At 49.0% G+C, this 23,699-nt stretch overlaps 2 protein-coding genes across 6 annotated transcripts in view; one reads left to right on the top strand and one right to left on the bottom strand.

Annotated features, from left to right (window-relative positions):
- DEPDC5 (DEP domain containing 5, GATOR1 subcomplex subunit) overlaps positions 1-23,699 on the bottom strand; it is a 74,428-nt gene that overhangs the window by 30,069 nt on the left and 20,660 nt on the right. For 3 of the 5 annotated variants that reach the window (XM_069557052.1, XM_069557054.1, XM_069557055.1), the window contains exons 14-29: positions 23,465-23,539; positions 21,710-21,844; positions 20,919-20,980; positions 20,707-20,780; positions 19,877-19,946; positions 19,644-19,680; positions 18,655-18,775; positions 15,954-16,174; positions 13,420-13,623; positions 12,550-12,685; positions 11,256-11,353; positions 9,001-9,066; positions 5,762-5,945; positions 5,432-5,592; positions 2,631-2,748; positions 620-787 (exon numbers count right to left, since the gene is read on the bottom strand). In XM_069557052.1, the coding sequence (XP_069413153.1) occupies positions 620-787; positions 2,631-2,748; positions 5,432-5,592; positions 5,762-5,945; positions 9,001-9,066; positions 11,256-11,353; positions 12,550-12,685; positions 13,420-13,623; positions 15,954-16,174; positions 18,655-18,775; positions 19,644-19,680; positions 19,877-19,946; positions 20,707-20,780; positions 20,919-20,980; positions 21,710-21,844; positions 23,465-23,539 (1,930 nt within the window). The remainder of the gene's footprint in view (positions 1-619; positions 788-2,630; positions 2,749-5,431; positions 5,593-5,761; positions 5,946-9,000; positions 9,067-11,255; positions 11,354-12,549; positions 12,686-13,419; positions 13,624-15,953; positions 16,175-18,654; positions 18,776-19,643; positions 19,681-19,876; positions 19,947-20,706; positions 20,781-20,918; positions 20,981-21,709; positions 21,845-23,464; positions 23,540-23,699) is intronic. The other 2 variants (XM_069557053.1, XM_069557056.1) reach the window with 1 other exon arrangement.
- LOC138422327 (U3 small nucleolar ribonucleoprotein protein IMP3-like) lies at positions 14,557-15,227 on the top strand. Its single transcript, XM_069557057.1, has one exon. It carries the CDS (start codon positions 14,615-14,617, stop codon positions 15,167-15,169), a length of 555 nt encoding a protein of 184 aa, XP_069413158.1. The 5' UTR covers positions 14,557-14,614; the 3' UTR covers positions 15,170-15,227.

Genomic DNA, 23,699 nt, shown 5'->3' with positions numbered 1-23,699 from the left:
ATACAGGCGACCCAGGTTCGATTCCTGGGTGGGGAAGATCCCCTGGAGAAAGGAATGGCAACCTACTCCAGTATTCTAGGAGCCTGGTGGGCTATAGTCCAAGGGTTGCAAAGAGTCAGACACAACTGAGTGACTACACTTTCACTTTCACAAGATAAACCATAATAGAAAAGAATATTAAAAAAAGAAAGTACATATATAACTGAACCACTTTGCTGTATGGCAGAAATTAACATGACATTATAAATCTGCTATACCTCAATTAAAAAAAAAAAGTTACAAGCAGTCAGGAAGATATGAAGAGCACGGACATCTCACCAAAGGGCACATCTTCACCAGGGTTTTTTTGCTGTTTGTTGTTCCATGTGGTAAAATACATGTAACAACATTTACCATTATAATGATCTTTAGGGCACATTCAGTGGCACTCAGTACATTCACACTGCTGTGTGATCGTCCCCGTCCATCTCATCACTGAGTTTTTAACCCAATCCAGATGTGCTTTTCCCTCCTTTTCCCTAAAAATGTCCTCATTTTACAATCGGAGGAAGGACAGAGGCATTAAATTACAGACACGTGGCAGGCCACGATGGTAGGAAGCCAACTCGGGCTCTCTGACCTGAAGTCCTCGGAGCCGGCAGAGCAGATGTACTGATCTAAGTAATTCCACTTGTACTCCTCCAGTCGCTCATGTGAGAATTCCACCCAACAGGAGACGAACTCTGAATCGGAGTGGGAGGGGCAGAGGCTGTAGGTGTAGTGGATCTGGGCAGACTCGTACGGGTACCTGAAAGACAAAGGTCCAAACAAGGATATCCGCCAACTCTTCTGTACCTTTTCTTTCTCAATATACTTGGCATTCAACCACAGTAACCAACTCATCTCAGGGGACTGGTAATGGAGATTTCTCAGTTTTTAAACCAGAAAATCATCTACTTCTGCTGTATTGATTATGTCAAAGCCTTCGACTGTGTAGATCACAACACACTGTAGAAAATTCTTCAGCAGATGGGAATACCAGCCCACCTGATCTGCCTCCTGAGAAGTCTGTATGCAGGTTACGATGGGGACCTGAAGCAACAGATAGAACTGGACCTGGAACAATAGACTGGTTCCAAATTGAGAAAGGAGTATGTCAAGGCTGTATATTGTCACCCTGCTTATTTAACTTATATGCAGAGTACATCATGAGAAACGCTGGGCTGGATGAAGCATGAGCTGAAATCAAGATTGCCAGGAGAAATATCAATAACTTCAGCTACGCAGATGACACCACTCTTATGGCAGAAAGTGAAGAAGAGCTAAAGAGCCTCTTGATGAAAGAGAAAGAGGAGAGTGAAAAAACTGGCTTAAAACTCAACATTCAGAAAATGAATGGCATCCAGTCCCATCACTTCACGGCAAATAGATGGAGAAACAATGGAAACAGTAAGAGACTTTATTTTTTTGGACTCCAAAATCACTGCAGATGGTGACTGTAGCCATGAAATTAACAGAAGTTTGCTCCTTGGAAGAAAAGCTATGACCAACCTAGACAGCATATTAAAAAGTAGAGACATTACTTTGCTGACAAAAGTCCGTCTAGTCAAGCTATGGTTTTTCCAGCAGTCATGTATGAATGTGAGAGTTGGACTATAAAGAAAGCTGAGCACCAAGGAATTGATGCTTTTGAAGTGTAGTGTTGGAGTAGACTCTTGAAAGTCCCTTGGACTGCAAGGAGATCAAACCAGTCAATCCTAAAGGAAATCAGTCCTGAATTCATTGGAAGGACTGATGTTGAAGCTGAAACTCCAATACTTTGGCCATCTGATGCGAAGAACTGACTCCTTGGAAAGACCCTGATGCTGGGAAAGATTGAAGGCAGGAGGAGAAGGGGACAACAGAGGATGAGATGGTAGGATGGCATCACTGACTCGATGGACATGAGTTTGAGTAAGCTCCAGGAGTTGGTAATGGACAGGGAAGCTTGGTGTGCTGCAGTCCATGGGGCTGCAAAGAGTTGGACATGACTGAGTGACTGAACCGAAACCTTCTTATTCTTCTATCATATTCTTTGTTTTTAATTGGAGTGTTAAGACTCATGCTAAACATTGTAAGCTGAATCAAATCCCTTTCAGAAATAGGTGAGCTGCAACCATAAAACCCAACCCCAGAAAGCAGACTTTCCTGGTGGTACAGTGGATAGGAATCCGCCTGCCAATGCAGGGGACACTGGTTAGATCCCTGGTCCAGAAGATTCCACATGCAGTGGAGCAACTAAGCCCATAGGCCCCAACTACTGGGGCCCAAGCACCTAGAGCGTGTGCTCTGCAACAAAGGAAGTCACTGCAATGAGAAGCCTACACACAGCAACTAGCCCACACACCAGCCCAGCCCCTGCTGGCCTCAATCAGCCCTTGCAAAGCAAGGAAGACCCAGTGGGGCCAAAAATAAATACATAAAAATTAAAAAAAAAAAAAAAAACCTCTGGGAAACAAAATAGTAACTCTAAAACAACCACTACTCACTCAATCTCCCCAGTTTGAATATACATGCAATTCAGTGTGTGGACAGTATGTGTTATGAACATCACTTGGTAGGTGGACATGACCTAGGACAGAAGCTGAAAATGTTAAACACCCAGGACTCACTTGGGAAGGTAGCGGGTCACTGTGATCATTTTGTCTTTCAGTGTGACTTTGTGGAAAGTTCTGCCCATGCTCAGCCAGTACTGGTCTTCCTCTTCCGGGCGGTTTCGGGACACAAGGCCTAATAAGGAAAAAAAAGAATTTCCTCCATCTGGTTGAGGGTCCTTCCTTTAAAAGGCAATTGCTTCTCTTCCACATAGATTCACAAATGGAGAGAAGAAAGAGGCAAGACTTTCAGTTTGACAATTTTGTGGAAAAGAAATAAAATACTCTTGGTTGAAAAAAAAAGGAAAAAGTCCTGAAGGTGGAAGATTCTTCTGTTACTGAACCAGCCAGCAGGGGGGCGGAGTCAGGGGTACTGACAGCATCCAGATGATACACTAGGGGCTGAACCACCTGATGCCCCGTCCTCTGTGAAGGAAGTTCTAAGCTGGATGCTAACTGACTAAAATGGAAGCCCACCCTTCTTAGGCACAAGCTGCCACCTGGCATCTGAGACCCTCAGCCCTGGGGCAGCCAACCCAGCCCACAACGCCCACTCTGCTACACCATGTTTCAGACTTAAAGGATCAGTTACTGGGGACTGCCATGGCAGTTCAGTGGTTAAGACCCTGCTTCCACTGCAGAGGACATAGGTTCGATTCCTGGTTGGGGAACTAAGATCCCACATGCAGTGGAGCCAAAAAAAAAAGAACCACTTATTTATTCACTCAAATTTCCTTCTCCAAACATCTGCTCCTGTTGCTTCTTCTGCCTTCTCTTCCATCTCATCTCTGCCTTCTCACCATCAAATTCCTAAAGATTGTTTAAGGTCACCATCAAATGCCACCTTCTTCAGAAAGCTATCAGACCCCATCAACGGTGAATTCTACCCTGGATATAGCTCCTTGTGTGTGTGTGTGTCACTCCCTGACAAAGTAAAAGTTCCAGGAGGCCAGGGCCAAATCTTGTTCATCTTTGTATTTTCAGTAGCACCTTATAAAGTGCCTGTTCAGAGAAAAGGCAACCTCGATGGGACCACTAACACGAAAGGGGAATTCATAACACCGTGTTTAGGATATGAACAAAATCCTTCACATGGTCCATGCAGCCTGGGTCTCCTGATGTCTCTGGCCACGTTGCTGGCTTACTCGTGGTACTCCCCACACTTGTCTTTTAGGTGCCCGGAAAGTCTTACAAGGTCTCCACCACAGGGCCTTTGCACACACTAATCCTGCTTCCTAGCCTGCTCTGCCCTCCACTCCTCTCCTCTCACACTAAAAGCTCCTGCATGGGTTTCAGGTCACAGCTCAAACATCATCTCCTCAGAGAAGTCACCCCTGACTCTCCAGACAAAATCCCATATTAAGTAATCCCATATTAAATAATCTCAAGCAAGCATTTTGACTTTTCTTTCAAGGTCTTTATCATAACATGGAATTGTATTTCATAGTTTGACTCATGTTATTTTGTCCTATAGAGCAGGAGCTTCAAAAATACTAATGAATGAATGAATAAATGAGTGAACTAATGAAATAATGAGTGAATGAATGAGTGACGTAATAAAATGAGTGAACTAATGAATGAATGAGTGAGCTGATGAACAAATGAATTAGTGAACTAAGGAATGAATGAATGAAACGCGTGAGTAAAACGACGAATGAACGTGTGGAATAATGAAGGCGTGACCGAAGGAAGGGATGAACGCACACCATCGTAGGTTCACAGACCCACGCTGTCCTATACAAGGCATGGTTGCTTCCACGGTGGAAGATAATAAGATGAAGCTGAAGTTATCAGAAAGGTTTAGTACAGTCTATAATATGAGAAGGCAGCATCACGTGATACATATCACAAGAGGCTTTTAGAAAAAACCCAGAGGAACCCAAAGCTTCATGGTGAACAATGGGGCCTGGACGCAAGGACCACTAAGCCTCCATTGACAGGTCCATGCTTCTTTGATCCTCTGACGGGAGGAGCTTTAATGGAATCAAAGCTGGCCTGAGGTTTGGTTCTAGCTGTCTAGGGAGCAGGGTGGGGTGCTCATTAGCTACAAGGAGGAAGCAGGGGGCGAACAGATGCTCAGTGATGGCTCCAGGAAGTGACCGCCGCGCTCTGGTTCCAGGCCCCCACATGTAATTCTTGCTGCTGGACTTGTTTCAGGAGAGACCTCCAGAGCCCAGCTCAAACTCAGCCAGCACCACTGAGTCTCTGTACTCACTAGCCTCTGCCACTCACGGATGGCCCATCTTGGCTTCAAGTCACTGAGCTGCAATGAGCTGCAGTGACAATGGGGAAGGAGGGGAGAACAAGCGTAAGGTTCAGGTTCAGGTAACATTAGAGGACCTACTGTCCCAGGCCTCTGGGGCGGGAATATTCACCCTGTAGTTTGACAGTTCGACCCTGCTCAGCTACCTGGGGCCCAAGGTACTGCTCAAGCCAGGTTGGAACATTGCTGAATTTAGGCATACGCTCTTCCTTAAAAGGAGAGTTGGAGATTAAAGAGAGTTTTAAGATAAGTCTGAACCCGGAGGAGATGTTAATTATTGTATAAAGTAAAAATTTTAAAGGGAAAAAAAAAATGGGTAAGCAATACAACAGAGAATATCTGTATAAATATGCCATCATACAGATGCATTAGTATGTTATATATCAGTACACACAAGCACATGAATATATATACAGAAACATGTGAAATTACTACATCAACAAAAATGTGTGTTGAAAGACAATGACTTTAAGTGTATGTATTCCCTACTATCTTAAGAACTTGTTTGCACAAATTGAGCAGAGGAGAAAACTTAGGGTCTGCAGTGGAACCTCACCCCGGCTGTAGAGTGGGCTGCTGCTGAGTGGCGGTGGGCCAGCAGGGCTGGGCTTCTGTGCGCGGGGCTGAACGATGATCTGGTAACCCTGCATGAGCCGCTGGCAGATGAACTCTTCAAATACCTGCTGGGCCGTCATCTGCACCCCCTCCTCGTCCCTCCTGCAAAGAGAGACGGCGGCGTTCACAGGGCATGCCGGGAGCACACTGACAGGGTCCCCAGTCCTCAGCTCCATCCCCGTGAGCCCCTCCGTGGTGGTGTGTGAAACTGAAGGTTTGCAAACCAATCTCGGGAGAAGCAAAAGCCAGGCCCCTTCTCTCTGTCACCGACCTGTCGATGTCAGCCTCTGGGAGGAGATCGTAGCAGCCCTCCGTGTAGTCATTCTGTAGGCCCTGGCGGTCGGGGAAGTAGTCCGTGGTGAGGGGGAGGCACGCGGGAGTCGTGAGTGACTTCCAGTCCACACCAACTGTGCAACAGAAGCCTGGCACTACAGGGGGAGCAGACAGCGTCAGAACTGCCTCGTGTGAACAGGGAGGAAGGTAGTCAGGTCACCAGGCAGGTGTGGGATGTGGGTGGGGAGTGGGGAGGAGAAGGGCGGTGTGACAGGTGATCAAATTGCCAGGAAAGGGAGGGAGAGAGAAAGGGAGGGGGGAGGGAGAAAGAGAGAGAAACAGAGGCTGTTAGACAACGCAGTGCTTATCCGATCCCACCATGCAAATGGGAGCAGCTGACACTTTTCATTTTCTGCTGATCGTGAGCTGCAGCCGTGAGTCCAGTGAGGTTACGGCAGGGGCAGGCCAGGCAGAGTTACACATCGAAGCAAATCAACGTCCTGAGAGCGGAAGAGAGGCTCAGGCTGGGAGCCTCCCGGAGGTGGCGGAGGGGCCGGGTGGGGAGAAGAGGGGGGTGCAGCTGATTCTGGAGCAAACAGCACAGGGGAGCAGAACTCAGGATTGAAAAGTAAGTCACAGATCCATCAGGGCAGGAAGAGGAGTCAAGGGAGGACGTCTGGGAAAGTTACGAGGCTGGAACTTTAGGAGCTGGAGTTTAACAATCTAGAAATGAGAGCTGTCATGGCAGAGCGGGCCCAGCCTTGCGGGTTGGTCAGAGATCGCCTGCGCTTTGGTGAAGCAGGGCTTCCCCACCTCGGGGCATGAGACCTACTCTGGTCAGGATAATTCTCTGTCTTGGGGGGTGGTCCTGGGCACTGCAGGATGTAAGCAGCCTCCTGGTCCCTACTCACTAGATGCCAGTGGCATCGCCTGGTTGTAAAAACAAATGGTGTCTGTAGATACAGCCACATGTGCCCCAATGAGCAGAATATTCCTTGCTGAGAATAACTGAGTTAACGCAGGAGGGCAGTTAGCTTCTTCAGTCAAGTAAGTGAACATTGTTTTTCAAACCTCCATACAAGGGAACAATGAGAAGCAGATATACTCCACGCTTCAGGCTCTGTGTCCCCAGTGAGACCCTCACATGCCTCACCTCCCGTGGCTCCTGGGCCTTCCGCCCACTGTCCCCGACACCCCTCCTCTGAGCAGGTGTGGCAGCATCATCGACCCTTTTAAACACCTGGCCGAGCTGAATCCCCCCAAGATCACAGGACCAGAAGCCTCTCTGCTCAGGGATCTTTCCTCCATAAAGTGACCAACATGCCCCCAGGAAAACAGTGTCCCTGAGCCTGGGGGCCAGGGGCCAGGAAGACTTTCAAGCTGAGTCCCACCGGGAAACGTGCCCCATGTGCAGCCACAAGGCTTTGGGGAAGATGACCTGACCTGCAACAAGCCTAACTCCATGGTCTCCACTCAAGGTCCTGGGGTGACTTCTGGTTGGTTGGTCTGAATTTTATTTTATTGTGGTAAGAGCACTTAACTTGAGATCTACCACCTTAACAAATTTTTAAGTGTACAAGTCAGTGTGCTTAAACTTGGTACAGAGCCATGCAGCAGGCCTCTAGAGACCTTCCTCATCTCACGAGGACCGAAGTTTCACATCCACCAACTAGCAACCCCCCGCACCCTGCCCACCCTCCCCTGGGACCCTGCACTCTCTGAGTCTATGAGTCTGACTCTATACAGGCCTTGTTAACTCCTTAATACCCCAAGAACTCAAAACACAGCCAAAGGGAAGCAGGGAAGGGAGAGGAATGGACTGGGAGTCTGGCGTTAGCAGATGCAAACTGCGACATTCAGAATGGATCCTCATGTATAGCGCAGGGAACTACACTAAGCACCTGTAATAAGCCATGATGAAAAGGAATATAAAGAAAAGAACGTGTATATGTGTGTAACTGAGTCATTCTGATGTACAGCAGAGTTGCACAACATTCTAAATCAACTACACTTCAACAAAAAACAACAACAACAAACCCAGTTCACAGCATCCTAGTTAGCACCCCAGTTTCCCATATGGCAAACGAGGGTGAGCTTGCGTGAGCTTCCTGGTTAGAATCAGCAGCAGAAGGTGGCCGCCAAATGGAGCCCCCAAGGGGCAGCTGGAAATACAAGGCCCTGTATTGCTGTGCCTTCTTACACTGTTCTGGCCCTTGCCGGTTCCCTGACCCTCAGGACTATAAAAACCTTTTAGAAACGGGGTCCAAGGGCGACACATGGAGACTTCAAACCCCATGGTGAGAAAAGCTCCCAGTTCTTAGCTGGATGCTGCTGCTGTTTCCCTGGGTAGAGTCTGGGTGGCCTCTTTTCCACCTCCAGTATCTCCAGGCCCTGCCAAAGCCTCTGAGGTGGTTCCAGCTCAGAACCACGCAGTGACAAACACAGATGACAAAATCCAGTGCCGGGCTTGCAGAGGAGAAACAGGCTCATCTATTCAAGGCTGGCAGCTTTCTAGAAAATAATCAATCTGCCAACTATTCTTTGGAATATATTCCAAGGACCTGAACCAAGAGAAAAAAATACACCCATGGCACCATGCATTATATGCTATAGAAAAAGAAAAGTAGAAATCACCCAAATGACCACCAATAGACATGATTATCCAAATCACAATATAGTAACATGTGTGATATTGACATGAAAAATGACTAGCATGCCAGACCCGGAGAACTAGTGGAATGATTGCTAAGTTACTTAAAAGTGGGGACAAAAAAGATTAGGTGATGTACATACATCCATTGGTCACAGTGAGGCAAAGCAACGGTGATCAAGCAGCAGAGTTTCTTTTTCTGGTCTTTTGCTATTGCTGATATTTAGATGTTCAGCTATTTCAACAGACAAGGATGCTCAATGTAAATGCAACCCAGACACACACTTCAACTGCAGGGATGTAAACAGCTTCAGGCCTTATTCCTTCCGACTTCTCCCCCCAGCCCGTTAGGCCTCTCAGAGCCAAGGCCAGCGCTGGGAATATGGCCACCCTTCCCGTGTGGCCTCCCCGCCGCTCCCTTTCCATCAGACAAGCTACAGACTCTCCCTCATCACACTGCCTTCCCGCACCTGAGACCTGAACGTCCAGGCTGTTCTCCCCCAAACAGGGCTCCCTCTTGCTCCCCCTCAGTGCCTTGACCATTCAGCCCACACCTCCGCCTCCCTCCATCAGTCGCCCCCTCTTACTTGGGTCTGGAGAGGGAGACACACTGTCCTCTGGAGAATCCTTATTCTGGGTCCGAGGATTCACATCTATGAAAAGACAAAAGAATCTGTTTCAGTGAGGCTCATTTTGCAAAAGAGTTCTGACCAGTTATAGTTTTTAAAAAAGAGAGAGAACCTTCCACACCAGTCATTAAATAAGGATTTCTCTGAAACTTCCCTCTTTTCTCCAGAGCAGATTTTATAGTTCCAAGACTCATCTTCTGAGGAATCAAAGGGTGTATGAGAGCTGCCTCCCCCAGGCCCAGAATCACACTCCATGTCCACCCTGGGAAAATCCTGAAGCAGTTACCACCTGAACCCATGGTTCCCCTGCTTCAGGCTGCCAGGAAACTTGCTCTAAGTGCGGTCCCGGTCCCATAAGCCCCAGAGCAGCCTTCCTTTGTACAACTTGACCCCGAACAGCCGGGAAGGTCAAACTCTGGGTTCCTATAAAGTGGCTCCTTTTAGCAAAACAATAGAAACACTGCCTTTATCGTATTCCTTTTTTTTTTTTTTTGAAGTTCTTTCTTTTAATATTTATTTGGCTGCATAGGGTCTTGGTGGCGTCACGTGGGATATTTTTGTTGCAGCACATGGGTTCTCTAGTCGTGGGGCACGGGCTTAGTCGCTTTGCAGATTGAATCCACGTCCACTGCACTGCAAGGCAGATTCTTAACCGCTGGACTGCCAGGGAGGTCCCTTGCCTTTATCATATTCTGAAGCTACTTTACAAGAGCCTGGCAGCCAAGTAACATTTTCAGCCCCCAAGCACAGGGATCGAAAGGATCTTAGCCCTAAACTTGTATTCAACATGTCTTCTCATTCAAAATGAATGATGGAAAGATGGACTAGAAATAGGAAGGAAATAATTACGATACTTTAGGAATTCTCTCACTGCCAATCCAATTTCCAAGCCTTAGGCCACCAGAAACATCACTAGCTGAATCCACCCGTGAATAGAGGCAAACTTTATTAACTAATTTTATAAAATTTCAATTCCGTTGTCTTCCTCAAGTCAAGTTTCAGAAAGGCAAGTTAACTTACAGAAAACGAAGACGGGAAATAGTAACTTCACTGTTTCTTTCAGTTTTAACGTTTTTCGTATTCATTTGGTATACTATCTATCCTTTGAGGCTTTCCAAAATCTGCCACCCGTCTAAACTCATGTTCCCCTACCCCTGTAAAGGCTCTCTGAATAGTGCAGAAATCAGAAACAGTAGCAAACGCGGGAGACATAAGAGAGGCGAGTTTGATCCCTGGGTCAGGAAGACCCCCTGGAGAAGGGCATGGCAACCCACTGCAGTACTCTTGCCTGGAGGATCCCATGGACAGAGGAGCCTGGCGGGCTACAGTCCACGGGGTCACAGAGAGTTGGACACAACTCAGCACAGAAACAGCAGGACAGCTGGCTGCTGGCTGGAGAGACCAGAATAACACCTCCACATCTCTGGGTGTTAAGTTGCTACGTGTGTAAAATGTATTTAACGACTTACTCCCTACAGGAATGATCAGATAACAAGTGCTTCCAAAAAGCATAAAGCCTCTATCAATAAAAGCTCCTACCCTCCCTGCACTTAGAATCCCTCACCTTCTAACTCTCCTGACCAAATACCACCCCGTTGCATCTGAGGTGCCTATCCACCTGTGTAAGCCAGTGGTCCTCATACTTTATGGCCCCAGGGACCATAAAGTTTTGTGGAAGACACTTTTTCCATGGACTGGGGAGGGAGGGGGATGGTCTTGAGACAATTCAAGCACATTACACGTATTGGGCACTTTATTTCCATTACATCAGCTCCACCTCAGAGCATCGGGCATTAGATCCCAGAGGCTGGAGACCCCTGCTGTAAGCAACAGGGCCACCCTTCTCTTCTCTAATTTCAAACCACACTGCTCCCTCTGGGTCTTTGATCATTTTTATGGGGGTGGGGGGTCTCCTTCCACATATAATTGAAAGCTTCCAGGCCTGGTGCAGCCCTCAATAGTGATCTCATAAGCAGCCCTCAACCACGACTCACTGACAGACCAATGATAGATGTGTCCCCGACCAACATGTTCTCAGCTAAAAACGTAACGTGCGGCCCATTTATAATTCCATGCATTATACAGCACGGCTTCCAAATAGGTCACCCGAAATTGTGGCTGAAATGATCCTGAAATAGACATGGCCCTGCTTTTCTATCCCCATGTTGCTCCCGGGGGGTGGGCCTGCTCAGAGCGTCTCTTGGGCGGGTTACCTGCACCACTGCCGCTGAGCAAGCTGACTGAGAGTTCCTCCGTCCCAGCGAAGCTCAAGAAGGACGTGCTGTCGCCAGGCTGGCGGGAAGTGCTGTGCCTGCAGAGAACAAACAGAGCCCAGCTGCCTGGCTTAATGGGGATCATCACCTCTTTTATCCTGCTCACCCTGTCTCTGGGGGGTTTTCATCGAAAACAAGCCTGAACGTTTGGCAGCATGGGCTGGCAAACACTGAGATCCACATCACAGCCGCCAGGCTTCGGGATTCAGAGCGCATCCAGCTCCAGACTCCCACCCTGGTACCCCAGCTGCGTTCCCATCACCATGCCAGATGCCTGCCCTCTCCATCCTAAGCCTGCCCCTGCTGATACCCACAGCGGGACATGAGGTGCTTCAACAGAGGTATCACGTTAACCGGGTAAAGAGGGTCACGCCCTGCTTGTGTCCCACATCCAGCTCATGGGATGCTGGGATGACTGGAAAGGGGCCAAAGATTGCTCCTTGCAAGAGTAACGCATCACAGAAGATCCAGCATAGCCTGGGCTAGAGCATGTCAAGGTTTAAATGACTTTCTTCCTAGGCTGACTCTCTCTGGATGCCTTGTAACACATTTAGAACCCCAGTTCAAAAAGACTTGTTTCTATAAACACAGGCCTTGGTCTCCATTGTTTTTACTTATTTACTTTTTATCAAGCAAAATTTTAATAATATAGAAATATATAAGAGTCCTTGATCAAAAATATCACTTGAAAGTCAGTAGTACCCATCTTATGATTTGCAATTTGTCAACCATTGCTATTAACTAAATTCTTATACAGTGGTTATTTTGAGATCCTAAACAATGCAATAAAATATGAAAAACAATTAAAAAGATAAATATTTGCAGTGAAGGCATGACTCTAATTCTTTTGGGACCCGTTGCTTTCAGCATTCACCCAGCAGTGGGATTCCTCAATGAGCAAAATGACAAAAGTCACAGACTGACCGCCCAGAACACACAGCAGGAACCACCTGCCCTGGAACTCATTTTCACCCTTGACTGAGGATCAGAAGTAACTCATGTCTGCGGTTGACAAAGCATGTTTTGAATTAAAGCAGAAGCTAAAGCAAGGGCCTAGGGAACATCTTTGGCAAAAACGCCCAAGGCTCTCTGTGTCAACGGGCCCAGGGAAGGGGACTGAAGAGGGTGCTGCTGCAGCCCCACCACGTCCCCGAGCCTCCCAGATATGACGTGTCATGGGCAGCCTGTTCTGCCATCACCCCGGCACCTCCCAGAGCCCCAGGCCCAGCCTCACCTGCCGGCGGCCTCATGGTATGCCAGCTCCAGCAGCTCCGCGGAGGAGTGGGTCAGGTCCCTCTGCCCGCTGCCCTGCAGCTCTGCCATATTCTGTCGGGTCTGGTGATGGATCTGAATGGCCTCTCCGGACGGTCCTATCCAGACGGAGACCCACTGACCCATCATCCCCCCAGAAGCCAGAGCCACACACTCTACCTCACACTGCCTCTCTTCCTGCTGCTGGGACATGAGCGCTGGAGAGGCCGAAAGGCAACCACAGCACAGAGGAACACCATGTCCTCAACCCTCTGGCTCCCAGACAGGACATCACCTTCTCTGAGCAAGGCTTGTCCTGTGAGGCCTCAGCCTAAGAATATTGCAGGGGACTTCCCTGGTGGTGCAGTGGATAAGAATCCGCCTGCCTGTGCAGGGGACACAGGTTCAATCTCTGGTCTGGGCAGATCCCACACACCTTGCAGCAACTAATTCTGCAGGCCACAACTACTGACCCCATGCTCTAGAGCCTGAGAGCCACAAGATTAATTCACCAAAATGAGAAGCACACACACTGCAACTAGAGAGGAGCCCCCACTCATCACGACTAGAGAAAGCCCGCACACAACGACGAAGACCCAACACAGCCGGGAGTGATGAGAGACAGAGTACCGTGGGAGCCTGTTTCACACACATCAAGTGAGATACGGGAGAGAAAGACAGCAGCATGGGAGGCGGGAGCTCCTCCCCAGAGGCTCAGCCCGAGTCAGGCAAGGAGGACACACGCGGCGGCCCCTGCCTCCAGGCGCAGAGAAGGGTGAGGCCAAGCAGGCGCGGCTGCTGCGGGCCAGCTCTAGGAATTCCTGGCCGGGGCTCTCTCCCAAGAAAAACTTACCCACGGGGAAAGTGTGCATCCAGCGCCTCCTGTTGGATGTGAGCTTCATGGGCATCCGCGAGGGCGCAAAGGGGTTAATCAGTGCCCGCTGGGGCGTGTACCCGCCGGGGCGGACGTGCAGCATGGACTCTGCACTGCCCACGTGGAACCTGCCCGGCGCGCTGGAATCCCGCTGTGGTGGCTCCATCATGTTCTCCAGGACGTCTGCCGGTTACCATGGGGATGAGGGGGGAGCACAGAGAGAAAGCACAGGGTCACAGGGAAAGCAGGACTAGGCAGGAGAGCCTCCGAGGCCGACAAGGACCTTGGAGGGTGCACATGTGAGGGAAATGAGGGAAATCGCCAAATTATAAAGAAATGAAATACTGGGTTTGTTTACTTTTTAAACACTTAAGGAGGTTCTGGTCCCTAAATTACTAGCCTCGTGAAGCCACACCCAAAGCCGACGGGGAGGACCACACATTGCCTGGATACCCCAGACTCTGAGCTGGATGCAGTGACTCCATGGAGCTGTCTCCTCTGCGGATGGGGTGGGTGTATTCTGTATACGGGAGGAACAATACAGGTAGGTATTCGGTGACCAGAAGGGGGGACCCTGGCAGAGACAGGCAAAGTGTTCAGTTCACTAGACCCGTCTGATTTTCCTCTGAGGCTCACAAGGAGAGGGCAGTTTCCAGCCCCTTTGCACTGGGGCCACATAACAGTTCAAGTCAGCAGACAGGCAGAAGTGACCCGCTCCATCTGAAGGTCTGGACCACTGACAATCCACTCATGATCCCCATTCTCCTCTCCCCTGCTGTGGAAACTCTGGAGACCTGTGTTGATGACCAAGGCATCCCAGGATAGAAGGAACCCCAGGCCCTAGGTGACTGGGTGGACAGAAACCCCCTCCTACTGATGCAGAGGCCTGGAACATGAATAAGCAATCCATGTGACTGTGTTTAAAAAAATAATAAATTAACGGGAGGAAAAATGAGGAAATGAGTGTATCCAGCCTTGACCAGGCAAGGAGATGGCACGCTATTTAGACCCAGGCCGTCCCACCCAATGGCAGACAGGTCCCTAACCTGAGTGGATCAAAGAGCCGAAACCTACAACCAGGTGCCCTGGGGAATGTCGCATGCCCACCAAGCAAACACCCAGGTTAGAAAGTGGGTCCGAGAGCCTCCAGTCCGGTAACGTTTGAGCCGCCATCATGGTGCGGAAGCTTAAGTTTCACGAGCAGAAGCTGCTCAAGCAGGTGGACTTCCTGAACTGGGAGGTCACAGATCACAATCTGCATGAGCTACGCGTGTTGCGGCGTTATCGGCTGCAGCGGCGCGAGGACTATACGCGCTACAACCAGCTGAGCCGTGCTGTGTGCGAGTTGGCATGGCGTCTGCGCGATCTTGCGGAGCGCGACCCGTTTCGCGTGCGCTCCTCGGCCGCGCTGCTGGATAAGCTGTATGCTCTCGGCCTAGTGCCCACGCGGGGACCGCTGGAGCTCTGCGATTTCGTCACGGCCTCGTCCTTTTGCTGCCGCCGCCTGCCCACTGTGCTGCTTAAGCTGCGCATGGCGCAGCACCTCCAGGCCGCCGTGGCATTCGTGGAGCAGGGCCACGTGCGCGTGGCTCCCGACGTGGTCACCGACCCCGCCTTCCTTGTCACGCGAAGCATGGAGGACTTTGTCACCTGGGTTGACTCGTCCAAGATCAAGCGGCACGTGCTGGAGTACAATGAGGAGCGTGACGACTTCGATTTGGACGCCTAGCGGACTCCCCTCACCAGGACTGCATGGGGAAACTGAGACACAAGCCTGAGAGTCTGTGAAGGCGCATCTCCCCAAGAGTGTATCAGCCAGTCGTCGGTTCTTAAGAACTTGCCTCCTCAGCTACAGGCCACGCATGGAGCCAAAGGGTACGCCCTTTTCCACGAAATTTTCTTAGCTTTCGGACAATTGGTAATTCAGTGACTGCCATAAGAAACAATGGGAAGCGGTTTTGTGCTGCACTGGGGAATTGTTTTGTTCTTGTACCTGAAATATTGCGGTGTGAATGCAAGGACTTGGGATTGGGGAGGACCTATCCCCGCCCCCAGCTTTCGTTTTCATTTTCTTGTAACAGGTCAGTGTGGTTTAATTTATTTAACTCGAATCCTTGCTCTCGTTCATGATTAAACTGTGTACAGATGTCGTAGAGGTTGGTCTCAAGTTTTCATAAACTAGATGAGATTTTAGTGTTCAGAGTTCTTTCTCTTGTTTAAAGGAATGCTCTCCTAATGCCAATAAATGGCCTAACTGCTTTTTAAGTGCAAAAGAAAAAAGAAAGAAAGTGGGTCCGAGGCCTCCCCTGGTGGTCCAGTGGCTAAGACTCTGTGCTCCCAGTGCAGGGGGCCTGGAGCCGATCCCTGGCCGGAGACCTAGACCACACGGGCCACAACTAAGAGAGATCCGAACAGCAAAGACTGGAGTGCTGAGTGCTGCCACTAATACCCAACGCAGCAAAACGAAGAAAGAAACAGAAGACTAAATCGGCTGCCCAGCCCTGCCCTCTGACCTCGAGTGCTGGTGTAGCCCAGGGAGCTGCTGACTTCGTACTGGTGCAGGATGGGGTGAGGGATCACCAGGATGTTGGCGCTCCTGCCCAGCGAGCTGTCGTCAGAGGCCTGGCTCCTCACCTCCTCCGTGGGCAGCGTCCGGCCAGGCAGCGAAGGGCTGGACGAAACGTCACAGGAGCTGGCGCTCTTCCGGCTGTGACTCTCCCGCTCTCGCACAGACCTGGCAGGCGGAAGACCAAGTCACTGTCTCCAGCCCGGGCTACATGGAAGACCAGTAATGATAACCCCCCATGGGATCTCTGGGTGGGAGGTGACGCAGGAGGTACTCTGCCTTGAGCAGCTCCAGGAAGAAACAGGAGAAATGATGGACAGTCCTCCTGTGGCCAGAGTGCTGGGATCAGAGCCTTAGACAAGCGATCCCTCAGTCTGACGCCACCTCATCCCACCATCAAGCTCGCGTCACAGAGAATGGAGTTTTGACTTGAGGTCATCTGGGAGGAAGCACACAGCACCAGCTGAGACATCTCCTGGCATCAGAAATTGAGTCTAAATCTCACTGGGCCTCCAGAGACAATCGCCAGTGTACAGGAGACTCAGAGATGACAGGGCAAGTTAAACAAAATAAAGGAAATAAAGAGCCAGAGGAAGAAAAAGCAAGACACTCTACAGTCACAGAAAGGACACAAGATGAACGGCCACACGTACATCTTCTTCAGATCCCAACTCAAGCAAACTAATTGTAAAAACTGCATTTTTGAGACAATTGGGAAGTCTGCAGAGGGACTGGCTATCAGAGGATATTAGCAATTAGTGTGAATTTTGTTACCAGTAACACAGGTACTGTGATCATGTTGGGTTTTGTTTTTTGTTTTTTCAATTCTTATTTGTTAGAGACACACGCCGAAGTATTTACAGGTTAAAAAAAAAAAAGGGTATCTGAGATCTGTTTCAGAATACTCCAACGAAATTTCAAATGTGGGAGAAGTGATAAAACAAGATTGACAACATGCTGATAACTGTTTACTAGTCTCGGAACATTTCCTTAATAAAAATTAAAAAAAAAAAAAAAACAGTATGCCCTTATTAAAACATGAAACTCCCTGAGACAGGAGCCTCTAGAAGTGGCAGGAAGAAGGATCAGAAGACAGAAGTCCAACGGAAGCAAAAATTCAGAATGAAAGAGTCAGCAACTGCCCACAGGGCTGCCCCTGTGGTATCAGAGCTATTCTCTCTCTACCTGGAAGAGTTTTAAAGTGAGAGCCTAAATGGAGCCTGAAGATAGACCCCAAGGGCAGACTGCACATTTCATTATTCCAACAATAAATATTTGAGCACCAGCCCAGTGGAGGGACAGAGCACCGATTAGGGCATGGTCTATGTCTGAGTCTCTGGGACATCAGGTCTTGCCATCTTTGGTCAGAAGAAAGAAAACCAAGAATCTTGGACCCTGAACATGTTCTTAGATGCCCTCAGGTGAAGCCCTGAGGCAGCACCCACATGCAGGGAGCTGCTGCTAACAGCACTTACTCTGAGCTCTAAGCACTCTCGGGACCAGACATCAGGATGGGTTGAGGGGAGTGGACAGAAGATGAGCACGTGGCCACAAAGAGCCCATCTGTCATGATGTGAAGAGATGGGAGGTTTTTCCAGCCAGTGGTACTGAGTTACAGCACACTTTCCATACTAAGAAATGCAGAAAATAGACTGGCAATGCTTGGTCGATGAGGGGGAAAAAAAAAAAAAAGCTAGAACTCTGTTCCCCACATTCTAAAAAAAAATTCTACACAAATCACTAAGCATAGAAACTAAGCCTACAGGGACTTCCCTGGTGGTCCAGGGGTAAGGGCTCCAAGTTTCCATTGCAGGGAGGTGTGTCGTCTGATCCCTGGTTTGGGAACCGCATGCCACAATGTGCAGTCAAAAACAAACAGACAAACAAAAACCTAGATTAAAACAACTAGGAGAAAATACAAAATACACATCTTGGATCTGGGATGGCTTTCTTACACTAGACCCAGAAATGAGTATGTTGGTAAATCTAAATACATCACAGTGAAAAACTACTGTGTGACCCAAATACCAGGGAGCAAATTGCAAACGCAAGAGTTAAAGAAAGAAAAGTATCTTGCCCTCTGGGAATAATAAACCTAAAAGAAACTCTGGACACTAGGATCAATCTATTGCTCTATCTAACTCGGTAGCTCAGACAATAAAGAATCTGCCTGCAGTGCAGGAGACCTGGGTTCGATCCCTGGGTTGGGAAGATCCCCTGGAGAAGGGAATGGCTACCCACTCCATGATTCTTGCCTGGACAACTCCATGGACAGAGGAGCCTGGTGGGCTACAGTCCACTGGCTCGCAAAGAGTTGGACACCACTGAGTAACTAACACACTTTCACTTTATCTATTAGGGGCTGCTCAGTGAAATGAAGATTCTAGAATTCACAAATTGCTCCTCTTGACTAGAAAAAGCAGAATGCTCTCCTTATTTGTGAACACTTCATCATAGCAAACATAGCTAACCAAACAGCTAGGCCAGAGAACGGGAAAACACTCCCTAGTGATATACATACTATGGCTTCCATTTGGCTAATTTTAATTTAAGATATTTTCAAGGTTGCTCTCATGCAGGTCCCTCCGGGGCCTCGGGTTTTCCTAGTTAGTTTCTATGTCCACCCCAAAGCACATCTGGCAGAGAACCTGCAGGTGCCGAGGCGCTGAGCCCGGGAGGGGCCAGGGAGCCTGAAGACTTGTGCGTCGTAAGCATCGTAATCCACCTGGATGGGAAGGGCGTTCTCAGATTCTTTGGGGGTCCCGAGAGCTGAAACACATAAATAATACCAACTGTCATCAAAACACACTTCAACAAGAGGCCTTCAGATGGTCTGCATCAAAATCTGCAAGGTATAGGTTGTCATCAGCATCTCCCAGTGAAAAACAATGAGATAATAACCCATGATCAGGTTGCGAAGATTAAATGATTTTTCCATCAAAACGATAGAGAAATTACTATTTACAAGCACTAAGTAAAGGCCAGATGATGGCACCATTTCCTTCTATGATCCCATTGTTAAAAAACAGCATCTTAGGGGGGTGGGGGTGAGTGGGAGGGAGGCTCAAGAGGGAAGGGATATATGTATGGATACAGCTGATTCACACTGTTGCACAGCGGAAACTAACACAACATTGTAAAGCAATTATAGCCCGATTAAAAGAATTAAAAAACCAATAATAAAAAATAGCACCTTGATGGATATGTTGGAGAAGGAAATGGCAACCCACTCCACTACTCTTGCCTGGAGAATCCCATGGACAAAGGAGCCTGGTGGGCTACAGTCCATGGGGGTCACAAAGAGCCAGACACAACTGAGCAACTATGCGTGTGTATATACACAATGTGTATATTTAGTCCTTTAAAACTTTCCACCTGATTCCTATAACCAACCTATGGAAAATAAACACAAGATTTTGAAAAAAAAAAAAAAAAAAAAAAACAAGTTTTTGTTATCACCCACTTTACAGTGGGTAATGACAAAAATATATGCAGTCATTAAGGGACCTTCCAAAGGTCACACAAGGGGAATTCAGGTCCCAAACTTGGCCGTGAACTTTTTATGCAGCCTCACAAGATCCTGTTGCCGTGGCTCAGTTGACTCTAGAAGTGACGAAAGAAGGAAAAAAATACTCACATGTATCACGGCCATTTTTTGCTTTCTCAGAGGTGGGCTGTAAAGTTAAACAGATAGTTAATCACTCCTGTAATTTGCCCTGCTATTTATTTATTTAATGCAGAAGACTATAAAATCTTAAAACGAATTTCTCAATTGCTACTCATGACCACTGGGGAACAGAGGGCATCTTAGGGCCAAAATAACAATATCAGTGACAGTCCCCAAAGGCTCTGCTGGTCAATGAAACCTACCTTCTTTCCTGCCAGTTTAATTCGTGGTGTGAAACTATTACAAAAGAGCTGGCTTTTGGATGTGTAGAAACTGTGAAAGAAACAGACAGGGTCACTCATCTAAACCCCTTTCATTTTATTTTTTTTTAGTTTTTAAAAAAAATTTTTGACAGTGCTGCATGGCATGTGGGAGCTTACTTCCCCTACCAAGAATCAAACCCAGGCCCCTGCAGTGGAAGTGCAGAGTCTTAACCACCGAACCACCGGGTTAAGTCCTCAAACCCCTTTCGTTCTAAACCTCCAGACACAGTCGGAATCCCAGCCATTGATCAGCTCTCCTAGGAGCGCTCCCTCAGCCCTCACTGATCTTTCCAATTCTAACTTGGCTTTGTAATTACTAGGAAACATTGGTTACGTTTTAAATTATTGTTCTATTCCTTTTCCCCATAAATTGTCTCATGTCTGCTAGTCCTGATTTCTAAGTGGTTTAGAACCTCCTCCTTGAGCTGAAATCAGCAGGAACACTGAGGCCGGGTCCCAGTCAACAGGAGGCACAGGGAGCCTCCTACAAACAGAGGGGCCCAGGCTCAGCATCAGTCATCTGTGGGCTGTGGGAGTCAGAAACTGGTGTGGAAATAAATCCTTCAAACTCGGGCTCATGCGTCTCACCACAGACTGTAATTATGTCAGGGCCATGGCTCTGCATGTGGAGAGACCTGAAGCAAATATTACAACTTAAAGTTTTCTTGACAAAAGATTTTACGGTAAGAGCTCAACAGGTTTGCAGAAAAAAATGGCAAGGGAGCTAACAGAATCCCTGATCACCTACAGTGAATCCGGCTCTCGCTCACCTGTGGTTTATCCAGTGAGGGATGTTGTAGTCATCCCCTAGACGGGAGTCGTGAGGGGCACTCCGATTGTGCAGCTGAAAGGGAACAGAGCGTGGACCAGGTGAGCTGGGGAGCAGGCGGGACCCGGAGCCCCCCAGCTTCTCCGAGTCTCACTATTCAAGACCACCGTGCACTGGAGCCTGGCTTTTAGCAAGCAGTGCGAGATCAATCACCTTGAACAACGGGACAGCGTGCAGCGGCTGCTCCCCCATGCACACCAGGTCCACACCGATTCCTAAGGAACAAAAGGGAGAGTTGGGGGGGGGTGGTGCACGTGATTTAGGTGGGGTCAGGGTTCGAGACACAGCTGACTTACAGCGCTGCCCGTGGCAGGTAAGAAGGAAATAGGTACATTCCGTCTTTCTAACCTTCACCAAGTCTCCCTGCACCTGCCGCTAATCAGCGCTTGACAATCCGCCTGACTGCCTTGCAGGTCGTGATCTGTTGAGCAGACCACCATGCGGCCACGAGCACAGTTTCAAGGCCACAGAGGAAAGGGAACCCTGCCAGCTCAGTAAAAAGCAAAACAATTCCGTCAGTTAACAGAGTCTCTTTACTGGGACTCATGTTCCCAACTGCGTCTTGCTGTTGGAACACAAATCAAGCTGGGGGAGGGGTGCAGCTTGGGGACGCCACGGAGGGAGTACCAGGCGATCTCTGGCGCTTCCCAGGACGGGCCGATGGGCACCGGATCCTGGAAACAACGCCAAAGGGGTTCTCCAGCATCCAGTACGTTTGGGACACTCAGGGCGCTGGCTGTGTCCTTTAGAGGCAATGAAGACACTCTGACACCTTCACACGGGCAACGAAGAACTGTGCCTGACTGTGCATTCCCAAGCTGACCGACCATGGAACTCTTTTTGTCACCTGACGTTACTCAGGTCCCCAGTCCCGATACTCAGAGCCCTAATGCTAACCCAGGCTGTAAACACAGGGACGCAGGGCAGCACCCCGGGCGCATTACCGTTATCTATCATCCGCTGCTTGGTCAGGATCATGAGCAGACGGTCCACTTCGAACACGCCCACCCCGGGTGTGATCACCACAGACATCTGCCCGGTTCGGTCAAAGTTGCGGTTGATGTAGTGCTTGTCAAACACTTGAAACAGAGCAAAAAGTCCTCCGGTGAAGATGCTACAGCTTCTCAGAAACCAGCCGATGGCAAGCGTTCCTGTGCTCACAGACCCAATTCGTCCACACCCCTATCAGAACGCCTGCCATCTCCTGGCTGAGTTCACGTCTGTCCTTCCCCTTCGATGTTCAGAGCTTCTTGTGTATAGCTCTATGTCCCTATCACCTTTGTTAATTCCCCTCTTCAAGGGCATATACCTAGCCTGTGCAGCCTTGTGTGAGAAGTGAGAGTGTTGGTCGTTCAGTCGTGCCCAGCTCTTTATGACCCCATGGCCCACAGCCCGCCAGGTTCCTCTGTCCATGGGATTTCCCAGGTAAGAATACTGGAGTGGGTTGCCATTTTCTCCTCCAGCGGATCTTTCTGACCCAGGGATAGAGCCCATGTCCCCTGCATTGCAGGCAGATTCTTTATTGTCTGAGACACCATGCCCAAATTTCATGCGGTTAATTTAAACCATCCATAAATGGATCTGCATTGCCACTTAGAAGAATCAAATATTAATTAAGACAGTATTCACTGCTAAATGTTACATGGCAGCCTGGAGGGGCGGGGAGTTTGGGGGAGAATGTATGTGTACGGCCGAGCTCTTCTGCTATACATCATGCTATTAACAATGGTTCCTCTTGGGAAGGCTCTGACAGTGGAGGGAGAGGGGAGATTTTTATTTTACTTGAAGTACTTTTCTAGTATTTGAATTCTAGGAACGTGGGTTCCTTCTGACATTAAAAAAAAAAAGGTAGATTTATAAATTACTTAGAAGCAGTTGAGGGATGGAGTGGAAAGTAATAAAAACACAGTTTGGGGGAAAATAAAGGACCCACGGAGGATGGCCTACAGCTCTTTACCCTCGGGACAGCATGAGACAGGCAAGTCAGCTGCCAGCAGAAGCCCCAAGACCAAATGGTGGCCATTCGACCCGCCCAACCAGGACTTCCCCGGCAGCCCAGTGGCTAAGAATCCGCCTTTCAGTGCAGGGGACATGGGTTCGATCCCTGGTGGGGGAATGAATATCCCACATGCCATGGAGCAACTAAGCACTGCAACAAAAGATTTCGCGTGACGCAACAAAGATCCCGCGTGACGCAACAAAGACCCCGTGTGACACAACAAAGACCCCCGCGTGACGCAACAAAGATCCGGCATGACGCAACAAAGGATCCCGCATGACGCAACAAAGATCCCGCATGACGCAACAAAGATCCCGAATGACGCAACAAAGATCCCGCATGACGCAACAAAGGATCCCGCATGACGCAACAAAGGATCCTGCACGACGCAACAAAGATCCGGCACGACGCACAAAGATCCCGCATGACGCAACAAAGGATCCCGCATGACGCAACAGAGATCCCGCATGACACAACAGAGATCCCGCATGACGCAACAGAGAGCCTACATGTGGCAACTATGACCCGATGGACCAAATACATAAATATATGATTTATAAAGTTACTGCTCGCAGTTAATCTGGGGGGTAGGTAGCCGGGGGCATCACCAGCTTGGCCTGGGTCTCTGCACATCAGTAAAGAGAGGTCCACGGTCACGTGGTCAGCGAACGCCCACACACCGCGGCTGCGCCTCACTCACCGTTGAAGGACAGGTTGATGGCCTCCAGGTAGTTTCCTTGTGCTGAGGTAGCATTGTCTCCATGGGGAAAGCCCTCTGCAGCAGAAGACACAGACAAGGAACAACATCTCATGAAAGATGGACTCGTAAGAAACAAGCGGAAGGTGCCTGGCCCCACAGGCCCGGGCCCCGCAGAGGGGACAGGAGTGAACCTACTGTCCGCACAACGACCAGCGGGACCCCCAACCTGAGACAG

Source organism: Ovis canadensis, chromosome 17 (assembly GCF_042477335.2).
Source record: "Ovis canadensis isolate MfBH-ARS-UI-01 breed Bighorn chromosome 17, ARS-UI_OviCan_v2, whole genome shotgun sequence".
Taxonomy (NCBI): Eukaryota; Metazoa; Chordata; class Mammalia; order Artiodactyla; family Bovidae; genus Ovis; species Ovis canadensis.
The sequence above is the reverse complement of the archived record's forward strand: the minus strand, read 5'-3'. Positions and strand labels throughout refer to the sequence as shown.